The sequence below is a fragment of the Myotis daubentonii genome, chromosome 17 (assembly GCF_963259705.1).
Source record: "Myotis daubentonii chromosome 17, mMyoDau2.1, whole genome shotgun sequence".
In the NCBI taxonomy this organism is placed as follows: domain Eukaryota; kingdom Metazoa; phylum Chordata; class Mammalia; order Chiroptera; family Vespertilionidae; genus Myotis; species Myotis daubentonii.
Window position 1 is genome coordinate 19,160,398 of NC_081856.1, and position 13,038 is coordinate 19,173,435.

The 13,038-nt window shown below is 38.2% G+C and overlaps 1 protein-coding gene across 9 annotated transcripts in view; it reads right to left on the reverse strand.

Moving 5' to 3' along the window:
* The window catches only part of SGK3 (serum/glucocorticoid regulated kinase family member 3), a 109,834-nt gene that overhangs the window by 37,503 nt on the left and 59,293 nt on the right, over positions 1-13,038 (reverse strand). For 7 of the 9 annotated variants that reach the window (XM_059672997.1, XM_059672995.1, XM_059672996.1 and 4 more), the window contains 3 exons: positions 10,429-10,645; positions 6,129-6,212; positions 3,403-3,475 (listed from right to left, as the gene is read on the reverse strand). In XM_059672997.1, the coding sequence (XP_059528980.1) occupies positions 3,403-3,475; positions 6,129-6,212; positions 10,429-10,506 (235 nt within the window). In that variant the 5' untranslated portion in view covers positions 10,507-10,645. Of the gene's footprint in view, positions 1-3,402; positions 3,476-3,859; positions 3,901-6,128; positions 6,213-10,428; positions 10,646-13,038 lie in introns of those variants that run through there. The other 2 variants (XM_059672998.1, XM_059672999.1) reach the window with 2 other exon arrangements.

Consider the following 13,038-nt stretch of genomic DNA (forward strand, 5'->3'; position numbering starts at 1 on the left):
GCATTCTTTATGTCACCAGACAGTAGTAACCTCAGCATATGTGAGGTTTTCACTAAAAAACTATACTTGCCCAGCCGGTGTGGCTCAATGGTTGAGAGTCGACCTATGAACCAGGAGGTCACAGTTCGATCCCTGGTCAGGACACATGCCCAGGTTGCAGGCTTGATCCCCAGTGGGGGGGGGGGGGGGGAATGGTGGAATCCAATCAATGATTCTGATCACTGATGTTTCTCTCTCTCTCCCCCCCTCTCCCTTCCTCTCTGAAATCAATAAAAATATATTAAAAAAACTGTACTTGAAAGACAATCTGTTTTCAGGAACTGGATTTAGTAACATAGAAGAACTAAAAGGAATGACTATATTTGAGATATTTAAATAAAATCTAGTGATCACATGGAAACATCTCTGAATTGTTCTGTGGATTTTTCCTGATGGTACATTTGATACTGGGAGACGGGTAAGAGAGAGTGATTTGCTTTCTTCAGGGAGCTGTATCCCATGCTGCACTAAGTGCTACTTGTCTTTCCACTTCATTACTGACTGCAAACGGTTTTGAAAGCCCTAAAGAAGATAAATAAAAGAAGTCAGTAATGAAAAAAGAAGATCAGTAGTAGTCAGAATTTAGGGGCAATTCTGAGTTTTTAAAAAAGCTGGGGGCATTTTATAGGGAAAGGAAGGAGAATGTTCTGGAAGAAAGGAAGAAGTATACTACTCTATCGCCAAGCCTAGTAGATGGGAGAGCGATGATAACAATGGACTAGGGCAGTGGTTCTCAACCTTCCTAATGCCACGACCCTTTAATACAGTTCCTCATGTTGTGGTGACCCCCAACCATAAAATTATTTGCCGTTGCTACTTCATAACTGTAATTTTGCTACTGTTATGAATCGTAATGTAAAATATCTATATGCAGGATGTATTTTCATTATTACAAATGGAACCTAATTAAAGCATAGTGATTAATCACAAAAACAATATGTAATTATATATGTGTTTTCCAATGGTCTTAGGCGACCCCTGTGAAAGGGTCGTTTGACCCCCAAAGGGGTTGCAACCCACAGGTTGAGAACCACTGGACTAGGGAATCCAGGCTTCAGGTTAAGGGTATAGAGAGTAATAAATAGAAACAATTAAAAAAATCCAAAAAAACAATTATAGTTGGAGCCCTGGCTAGGTGTCTCAGTTGGTTGGAGCATCGTCCCATGCACCAAAAGGTTGCGGGTTCAACCCCCAGTAGAGGTGTGTATGTGAGGCAACTGATTGATGTTTCTCTCTCACATTAATGTTTCTTTCTCTCCTTTCCTCTATCTCTAAAATCATATCCTCGAATGAGGATTAAAAAAAAAAAAGAAGAAGAATAGAGATATTTTTAAAATCTCTCCAATTAAGAATTTATGTGACTATGTATATTACTTAGAATTTTACTGTATTTTTTCTTATACTATTGAGTAAAATAAAATGTATTTTAAATAAAACTTAATAATATTCTATTAAAAATAAATTTAAATTATTAAAAAAAAAGAATTTATGTGAATGTATCTGCTGTTATCCAAAAGAGTTTTTAATTAGAGATCCAAAAGAACATAGTGCTTAGATCATAAAACGAAAGCTTTAGTCTCCAGAATAAGTATTAAACTGACCTATAAAGATTTGTCATTTCAGTGCTTCTAAAAAAATCATCCAAAAGGAGACAATCTCCAAGACTATAGGACAAGGGGTAAAAAAAAAATCAAATTTTGACTGAAGGTTTTTCTGTCCTAACACGGCTACTGGTGGTCAGAGTGACCTGATTATATTCGCGATCAAAGGATATTTAGAGCCCGGAGGGACCACGGAGATCCTTTATCCCTCATGCACGCCTTTCAGATCAGGAAACAGGGTCAGAGTTCTGTAATGTTCCAAACAAGCAATTTTTAAGGAAAATGCACAGAAGTTTATGAGTTTTGTTTCTAAAGGCACCATGCTTTAAGCAGAGAGTAGAGTGAGGGAATGAGAGAGACAAACCTGGATGAGTAATTCTCCACATATTAGCTGTGAGGCTTGGGAGAGTGGCTCAGCCTCTAGTTCCCTGTGAATGACGTAGTTACAAATGCGAATAAAGATTTTACATACACTAGGGGAAGTGAGAATCCTCACCGATCCCGAGGTTCATAAAGTGTAAAAAAAAAACAAAGAGCTTCCAGTTGAGAGGGTTACACGGGGTCATCCTGCAGCCTCAGGGGGGAAACTAAGCTTTAACTACAGTAGGAAAGGGAGAGTTATATGAAAAAGATGAAGGATAAAGAGAAGGTTGCTCATCGCGGGCAGAACTCCACACAGTACAGTGAAAAGGTTTGGAGGGGAAGAATGGGAAAAAGTGCAGTAAAGATAAGCAACGGAAGAGCTACTTAGTAGAGAGCAATGCGACCGGAGAGAGCAGACATGTAGGGAAGCACAGGTTTAATGGGTTTTACGGGGTTACAAGCAAATGCATTGAGGAAGTAAGATGGTGTGGAGGGAGGGCTCTCTGGTCTGTCAGGATTCACCTACTGCTCAGACAGAGGACTTTTCTGATAGGATGCCTGGTAGAAACGGAGACTTCTGTCTCTCTCTAAGTAGCCACTTGTGACCTGGATTGATTTCTCGGATTCTAGTGAAAAGCGCCCGGCTTGGGGCTTCAGACCTAAGGGCTCCAGATTCCTGAGAGCCTCTGGCATTACACTCCCCGAGGGAGAGCAATAGGACATTTTCTAGAATCCCATTCAGAGGCTTGTAGGGTGCTGGTACAGAGTACACTTTCAATAAATGCTTCTCGATGTAACAAAGAACGTCCTTCATGGTTAGCAAAGTACCCCAAATAATCCTTAATAACACAAAAAATTTATCTGAAACCAGACTGCTTAAATTTAACTTCCAAAATTGACATTTACTAGATGTCTGTGGCGCTAACGATGCTTCGGTTTCCTTATCTATAAAATAGTGATGATGATAATATCCAACTCAAAGGGTTGTTGTGAGGACTCAATGAATTACAACATGTGACGTGTATAAAACAATGCTGGGTACACAATAAACACCTTCCTGAGACATTATTTTCATAAAGCATGAGATCAATTTGCTTTGTAAACTTTTTTTTTTGTTTAAAATATATTTTATTGATTTTTTACAGAAAGGAAGGGAGAGGGATTGAGAGTTAGAAACATCGATGAGAGAGAAACATCCATCTGCTGCCTCCTACACACCCCCTACTGGGGATGTGCCCGCAACCAAGGCACATGCCCTTGACCAGAATTGAACCACTGAGCCAAACCGGTTAGGGCGCTTTGTAAACTTTTGTATTAGTATACAGTACAATGAATGAGTTAACTATGTCTTCAAACTTCAACTATCACTTATGTCTGGGTCTATGAAGTTACTGCTTACCAGGATCAAAATTATCACCAAATATTCGCTTGGCAGGAATCTTCAGGGCCATAGTGGGAAATTGTTTCTTTAACTAGAATTTTAAAAAGTAACATTATATGAACTTAATTTTATAAGTTTTCTAGTTATGCATGCACCAAAATAAAATACAATCTATTTGCAAGAAAATCCATTGTAAGACATACTTTTAACTATATCACGATCAAATGTACAATATTGAGTTATACCAATAAAATACCATAGACTGTCTAATCATCTTATTTAGTGCCAATAGAACACTTAGCAGCTTTGCGACCTTGATAAGTTACTTAACATCTCTGTACCTCAGTTTTCTTGCCTGCAAAATAGGGATAATTTTAGCACTTACCTTTCAGACTTGTGAGGCTTAATGGTAATCATTTATGTCAAGTGCTTAGACTAGAATCTAGTATATAAATTTTGAATACATATTACTCACCATTTATTACCTCAGGGGAAGATGTGATCTTTGTGTTCTCTCTATATGAACAGATTGACAATTGTTTTCTAAGAAAGCTGATGAATTTTGCTTTTAACATTCTCTACTTCAGCCTTCCCCCTATTGCTATTCTAAAACATTTATCAGATTTGTTTATCCCCAGAGAAGGAACAATTAGGCCCTCAAGAACTTAAGTTTGTAGCAGGAAAGTCATAAATAAGGGTTAATGCTTATTTTTATTATAGCCTTCAGGTAAGAGTCCTCCCTACCCCCTCTCCCACACACAGAAACTATGGATCTAACTACCAACTGACAGGAAATAGAAAGAACAGAAGAATGTATTAATCACTCTACACCACTGCATGCTATCAGCAAAATCCAGACTGAAAAGTCTGTAGACAAATGACACTGCTTTTTCCACAAAAAGCTGTAAAGGAAAGATAAGAGAGGTGGAAGATTAAAAGACACTTAATAGACCTATCCACCAGTCACATAAATACTGAGTGATTATTTGATGGTAAGACGTGATCATTCGTTTAGTTTTAGATGTGATAATGTTATGTGTGTGTGTTTTTAAGGACTTTTATCTTTTTTTTTAGAGAAGATACTAAAATATTTACAGATGAAATGATACGATGAGTGAATTTTGCTTCAGGATTACAGGGGGCCGGCTAGGGCCAGAGATGAAACAAGCATGGCCATTTAATTGTTGAAGCTGGATGGTACATTATATTATTTTCTGTGTTTGTACTAGTCATTCTACCTCTGTAGGTATTAAGCAATTTCTACAATAAAAAGTTTAAAATGTAAACAGTCATAAAAGCCCATGTAACCGATAATTAAAATGCTTAGAGATTGGAAATTATATTTTTTGTCTTTTATTGTAAAAGAGGCATAAGAATTTGTATTTTCAAACTTAGGGAAATCAGGCTTAGTTTAAACTCACTCCTATAGTTTGAAAGAACACAATTAATACTGTTTTTGTCTTTGCCCCTCACCCCAGGAGGCAGAATTGAAAGGGGTTATATAAAATGAGAAAGGCAGTCACAGAAAACGAGGAAACGAGAAGAAAAAAAAACAGAACAAAAAAAGAGAAATACAGGAAAAATGAGGAAGATGGATAATAAAAACCCAACTACATGTTAAGAAAATTGTCTGCAAAAATACTTAAAATGGGATGTTTGATGGAAAAACAGAAAGAACATGATCATGGTGGGGAAATGCCCAAAAGAAACATTCCTACTTTACCTTTACCCTTAAAGATACTCAAATATCACCGCTCCACCTGATTAATCACCAGCGATTTAAAAAGAAACCATCCTAAGGATGCTAGGCTTTGAACTCAGGCAGACTCCTGATTGGTCAGTTTTTGGATGATGTTCCCTACTGTTCTACTAAAGGAGACATGTTTAGAAGGTGAGTCTGGCCTATATGATCTTTTAAGCAAAATACATAAAGAAATCTCAAATTTTCAATTATTAGTAGTTCACCGAACAAAATTTCATCTAAGTTCATATAAACCCTCTGTGCAAGTGTGCATGGGTAGTATGTTACCATCATGCTATTTCTACCTGAGTATAACCCAGCTATCGGGATAGGCACAGTCAGATTTGTACAATCATTAAAAAAAAATGCTAGTCATATACATAATGGTATCCAAGAATTTCAAATAGACCTAGCAACTCAACCCTCACCCAGTCTCTAATATAAACTATTTTTTTTTAAATCACTGGAAAAAATTACAGAAGATATTCTCATGTACAAATTCTTACTGGCTATTAGTTTGTTTCAAAAATGTGACTTCACTTAGAGAAAAAAAATGACTGTCTTAATTAATATGTTAAATATTGATTAAGCAATATTTAAAACTATATACAGTAAGTTTCAATTGCATATGCATTGAAGAAAAACTAAGTAACAAAAGAAAACACAATAAATTTAACCAGAAATAACATGACGATTAGCAATTATTAGAGAGGTAGACGTAAAGGATTTATTTCTAATTTTCTGTAACATTAAAATATATTTTAAGTTGTACATCTAGTTTTCATACTTTCAATACTTTATTTGGAACTTGTCAACGGTCCCCTCTCCACCCTTTTGTATAAGAATTCCAAAGTTAGAATGCTTTTGAAGAATCTCTTACTCTTTTCTGCTTCTCTGATATATCTGAATATTATTTAATCACTCAAGTAAAATCTTTCGTATTTTTGAGTTTTCTCAGGTGTCTTATTTTAAATAAAAACCTCGTAAAGTGACCATTACTTACAGTATTATAAAGCTTATCAAATTCTGCATATCTTCTGAAGACAAACCACTCACTCCTGCCCACTGAGACCAGAACTTTATAAACCTGTGAAAACAAAAAAATAATAAAAATAACACAATATTTGACTGCAAAAAAACATTAACTATTTAAATATGTGAATGTTTTCATACTCATGAAACTAATATTAGACATAAATGTTTATATGTGATTCTCCAAGATACACAAGCATACCAACTGAAATACTTATTTTATCTTGTTGAAAGGTGGCCTTTTATTTTTAAAAAATGCTATGAAATAGGTCTATAATTTTCAAAGAATAACACAGTGAATACCGTGTACTCATTATTTAAATGAATCCTATTTTGCCATTCTTGTTTCAGATTTTCCTGCCAAGAATAAGACATTATAGATTCAACTGAAGATATTCTCTATTCTTCTCCAGTAGTACCACTACCCTGAAACTATAAAGTATTTTTAAAAGTGATGCCTGGCACATAGTAAATACTCAATTATTATTTCTCCTTCTCCCAGGTCATCTTTTACATGGTAGTTTTCAAACTAAGAATTTATCCTCAGATTTCCTCCTACCTTAATATTTTCATATATACATAATTGCATATAATCATAGTCAACAACCGTATGAAGTAAGCAGAACAAATATTACGCCCCCCGCTATACATATGAGTAAATGGCCAAAAAAAGTTAAGCAACTTGCCCAAGCACACAGACTTGTGAGATAAGATCTGAATCTTCTAATGCCCACCGTGCATCAGAATCAATATCAAATCAACAGTTAAATTATAGAATCCACTCTCACAATTCATCCCATAGATACTCTCACATTATAATTTAATATGCCAATGTAAAGAAAACTGTTTGGGACCCCCCCCAAAAAATATATCATTTCTAAAGAGAAAAATATCAAGAATCCAGGTTTATGAGAAAAGACACACTGATATACGGCTTGTGTTACCAATCTCATCACTTTACAGTATATAAGACTAGGGGAAAGAGACAGGAGTAGCTTTGGGGTTTATAATACAATTGCCCACAATCTGTTAGACAAGTTAAAGTAAACCAGGTTAATTCTGGAAGATGGGCAAACATGTATAAACTATCCTTCCCTATGAAAGATTGGTAAGCTATACTCACAAGTTCATAGTTAGATGATACCGTGAGGAAAGGAACTCCCTGATAAGTATGTGATTGTACTGAACGAATTCTGTAGTATCGTTTAAGATATAATCACACTTACAGGCCAACAGTGGGAGGAGTTAAGTATTCACCTGGGAAGTGAAACAGTCACTAGTATCAGACACCTAAGTGATGAACCATCTAGACCCGGGTGGGGAACCTTTTTTCTGCCAACGGCCATTTGGATATTTATAACACCATTTGCAGGCCATACAAAACCACCAACTTAAAAATTAGCCTGCTATTTTGAGCCAAACATTTAAGTAACTCACCCCTAATGCCTTGGCAAGGTCAGACCAAATGATTTTGAGGACTTTATAGAGCAGTGATGGCGAACCTTTTGAGCTCGGTGTGTCAGCATTTTGAAAAACCCTAACTTAACTCTGGTGCCGTGTCACATATAGAATTTTTTTGATATTTGCAACCAGAGTAAAACAAAGACTTATATTTTTGGTATTTATTTTATATATTTAAATACCATTTAACAAAGAAAAATCAACCAAAAAAATGAGTTCGCGTGTCACCTCTGACACACGTGTCATAGGTTCGCCATCACTGTTATAGGGCCTGCAGCCTGGACGTTCCCCACCCCTGATCTAGACTGACAGAAAAGAGCACCCGACAGGAGCCATAGGGTGGTGATATGGCTCTTCTGGTCCTAACCAAGAAGGTACGTATCTTGCTGTCTTAGAGGAAGCTATTAGGTGTAAGAAGTCAGAAATGTTTGTAAGATGACACTGCTCACATGGAGAGTGTGCAGAAGTAGAGGGTCAAGAACCTGATCAAGGTGCCAGTGAAGGTGAGCCATGCTTCTAAGACTAGACTACATATTTACCTCATACATCATTCAGGACTGAATAGGCCTGGTGCAGGACTGCTACAAAAGGATCGGAAACTTAGGTTTCTCCAATTTCAAGCTTCTTGAATTACTTGTGCCAATTCCTGGTGTTGTAAGGTGGCTGGCTTCCCATCACTACCCAAGTACAGCCAAACTAGAACCCAAGCCTGGGTTCCAGGCTGAAGCAGTTCTGCTACAAATATATTTACAGGAGCTCAGATAAAGCTCTGTGAATTATTAATTAGCAGTAGGGTTGATTAACAAGGGTTTATTGAGTAAGTTCTAATTTAAAAAATCAATAGACAAAAACTTCAAATTTTAAAAAATACTTTAATTTACCAAAAAAATCACAAGATTACACAGAAAGAGTATATTTATCACAATATGAAATGATCTTATTGAATTTTAAAAATACTTCTTTATTGTCTGTCTTGCCTCAACATAGAATGTAAGTTCCTTGAGAACAAGGGCTGTGTCATTTTTGCTAACTGCTGTACCCCAGTTGCCTAGAACAGTGTTTGGCATAACAAAGAAACTCAATGACTATTTGTTGAGTGGATAAATGAAAGTATAATTTAGACTTGGTTTAAGTCAAGACATCCTAGGATGCAATTCTGTTAGAAGCTTCATAGTGCAGAGCTATATAAAGACATGTGAGCATTACCTTGACCATGAAAAACAGGAGGACACAGGAGATAACCTACTGACAATGTTGGTGAAGTATGAACTTCCCTCAAACTTGGCAAGAGCTTATGCCCTTGAAGGAGAGAATGGCCTAAAGGTCAAAGTAAGGATGGGGAAGGAAGGGAAACTTGCACACATTTCACTATTTCATCCAAGGTATACTGACCTCTTACCATCAATGTGTTATTTCTAAATTTTGCTTATACAAATGTGGGATAAATGTACACTGATTGTTAAGATATTACTACCGCCCTGACCGGTGTGGCCCAGTGGATAGAGCGTCGGCCTGCAGACACAAGGGTCCCGGATTCGATTCCGGTCAAGGGCATGTACCTTGGTTTCGGGCACATCCCCAGTGGGGGGCGTGCAGGAGGCAGCTGGTCGATGTTTCTCTCTCATCGATGTTTCTAGCTCTCTTTCCCTCTCCTTTCCTCTCTGTAAAAAATCAATAAAGTATATTTTTTTAAAAAAAAGAAGATATTACTACCAACACAGAGACTGAGGGGGAGCAAACTGTCAGACACACATCATAGTATCTCAGCTCTGGGCTTTGGTGCAGCATGCAGAGGTGTTATGGGAGGGAGCAGAGAGGGTAGAAGGGCTGTTTCTAGCTCCTTATTTGGGATTTTGAGAGAAAACCACCATTGGGGGGGGTCCCAGCTCCACTTATTTAAGAAGGCGGAGTGGAGTGGTCAAAGAGTTTAACTCCTCAGCTTTCCTCAACTCCCCTGTGAAATGGACTGAGTTGAAAATCGCTTGTCACAGGGCATCTTTAGCAGGGCCAGGTGACCCCCTGGGCAGAGCCTGGGGTAGATCACTTGATTCAGGAGCAGGCAAAGGGCATGCCAGAGCCTCAGTGGGCTCTATAGCCTTTGAGAGCCAACCCAACCGCAGAACAGACAAGTCAGTTCATCAACTGCAGATGCCAGCAATAGTCTATGTTTCAGTACACTAATTAGAAAAGTGACTGTTCTCCAATAATAGTCACTGATACACTGATTCAACAAAAATTCACTGTGTTTATTCTTTATAAAGCCCTATAATAGATACTATGGTGGTAAAAAGTAAAATTAGAAATGAGCTTTGCCTCTAAGGTAAAAAAAAAGAGATAAATGACTGGATGACATATTTTTTAAATTGAGGTAGAAAATAATAAACGTCATAAGGATACTATGAGAAAAATGAAAGAAAGATACTATGAAAAAAAAAGATACTATGGAAATTTTGAGAAAGGCACTACGGAAATTTCTAGATAGTGGTTCTTAATGTGGGACCAATGACTTCTGGGTCCATTAACCCCCCGACAGTGCACATAAAATTATATCCACAGGCATGCACACTTCCTGGTAAGAGGGTCTGTCAGAAAGTGTCATAAGTTTCTCCAAGGGTTAAGTAAACAGGCAAAAATCTGCACTGAAAAAGTCGTCCCTGTGTACTGTAATGGAATACAGCATTGGAAAGATACGTAAAATCTGGATTTGCGGACATTGGCAGAGGACATTCTAGATTAAGAAAGAAAAGCAGAAATGGAAATATTCTCTATATTCCATTTTTCCCCCCATATGCTTTCCCCTGAATACTTACAGTGAATCTCTTCTTTTTCTCTCTGTGTTCATCAGAGCTGGGAATGCTTACACTTGGGCAGCTTTCCTTGTAGTCCATGGTATAATCCCTTTGGGTGTAAGGCCTCAAAAGGACACCAGAAAATGAGTCCGAAGCAACGGTCAGCAGAGGACAAACACAATCCGCTACTCCAAAACATAAAACCTCTTGAGGTAATGTTCAAATTCCATCATGCAACCTTAACCGACAGAAAAAAACAAACAAAACTGATCAGCAAAACAATCTTTAAAATACCATTAATTTACTTTTGATCGTTAAGTCTCGGTCCAGGTTGAGAGATTTAATTTCTGTTATGTCCATTTCAAGAGATAAACCACAATCAAACATTTGCATCCCATCCACCTTTCTTACTGCTAAGAAATTCTGGAAGCTTCTACACCACAGTTCATGTGGACTAAGGGCTACCTCTCACCTAAAAGATCCCTAGTTTGATGGATTCAAAGGAGGGTTTTTCCAGGTATGGTTTTCAGACTTTTAGCATCAGGTCAAACAAATGAAGCTTGCTTCAGATTGGGATCCTATTTAGTAGGTAACCATTTCTGCCCATTTTACAAATGAGGCAACTGAGACACAGAGAGGTTAAATAACTCGCCTATCCAGCATTTGAACCCCAGCTGTTTGGCTCCAGAGACCTGACTCGTAACCACTGTGCTATGCTGCATTTTAACAACTGTGCATCATTCTGATGCACTGGACCCCTGATTAGAGATGTTACAATAGATCTTAATTCAGAAAAAAGCACAACTATACTAATATTATCATTCCACCTATGGACAAAAGACTCAAGATGTCACACTGATATCACCTTTGCTACACACAGCAGTCCATACTCACCACCGACACGAAATAATACCACTTAAAGCAGTGATTCTCAACCTTCCTAATGCCCCGACCCTTTAATATAGTTCCTCATGTTGTGGCGACCCCCAACCATAAAAGTATTTTCGTTGCTACTTCATAACTGTAATTTTGCTACTGTTATGAATCGTAATGTAAATATCTGATATGCAGGATGTATTTTCATTGTTATAAACTGAACATAATTAAAGCATAGTGATTAATCACAAAAACAATATGTAATTATATGTGTTTTCCGATGGTCTTAGGCGACCCCTGTGAAAGGGTCGTTGACTCCCAAAGGGGTCGCGACCCACAGGTTGAGAACCGCTGCCTTAAAGGGTTAGTCTGCCAGTCCCTCTCCATGATTAATTTCAGGAAGTCACTCTGACAGATGTGATCATTGTAAATAAATTACATTCAAGTAATGATTTCAAGTATCTATCTGCAGGCATGGAATATTCAGGTATAATGAATTTTAACTGATCAGAAGGGGGCTTCCTTTAAGATCACCAAAACCTACTTTTGCCCTAGCAGGTTTGACGCTCAGTGGACAGAGCGTCAGCCCATGGACTGAAGGGTCCAAGGTTTGATTCTGGTCAAGGGCATGTACCTCGGTTGCAGGCTCACCCAGTCAGGGCCCATGCAGGAGGAAACCAATCAATGTTTCTCTCTCTCTGTCTCTCCTTGTTTCCTCCACTCTCTCTAAAATCAATGCAAAAATAGCTTCGGGTGAGGATTAACAAAAACAAAACAAAAACAGTCAAAAACTGAAAAAACACACATAAAACCTATTTTGTTGGATTTGCTGCTGGAAATGCAGCCAGGAGGATTTATATGTAGTCGAATTCGTTGTCAGAAAACATGGAAATGTAACTGGCCCCCTATTAAGCTTGGGGTGCAGCATTTGTCTATGTTAGTTCACCCTACAACCCCATAAAAGCAGCATTTGTCTAAATTAGAGACTCCATAACTCCTTCTATTACTTTTGAGTGTCATGTGACTAATGCAGTAATTGGGACCAAGAATGACCCCCGGAAACAGACCCTCAAAAATGGAATGCATGTTTGATGAATGCCCTGATCACTTTCCGGTGGAAAGGGTGCGGTAAGGGGTGTAGGGAACTAGTCACTGGGCACACAGAGATGGCATCACTCAAACTGCCTCCCACGGTGTCACAGGACGGAATATAGGGGTGGGCAAGGTGCTGGAAGGCCACGTGGATGATGGAAATGCTATTTCAAAGCCTGTGACCTGGGCTGGGCTGCTTCTGGTTGTCTTTGAGAATAAGCACAAAGATGGCAAATTGAAAGTCATGAATTCCCACATAGGTGGGTGGGAAATCTATGGCTGTTAGATTTTTTTTTTTTTGTCTTAGAACTGCTAAGCTGATAGGACTAAGGATCAAGACCAAAATTTGATGGTTAAGTGTTGCAGAGCCAGTTAAACATGCAACCCTGGAAAGTCTCTCATGCTGACACATGGGCAGTGGCTGGAAAGGAAAATGATCCTGAATCACAGATGCAGGCACTTGGGCAAACACAATGAGGCTAAGAATGTTGAACTTCATACTCAGCTGAACATCCCTACTGAAAGCGGCAACTACACCTGTCTCGGGAGTCTCAGCCTCCCAAACCCTGCCCTACATAAACCCTTCCAAGTTGTTTCACACAGGGATGCCAAGTCTCCTCACTACCTACTCCCATCACCCCTCACGGCCTCAAAACGGTAGTT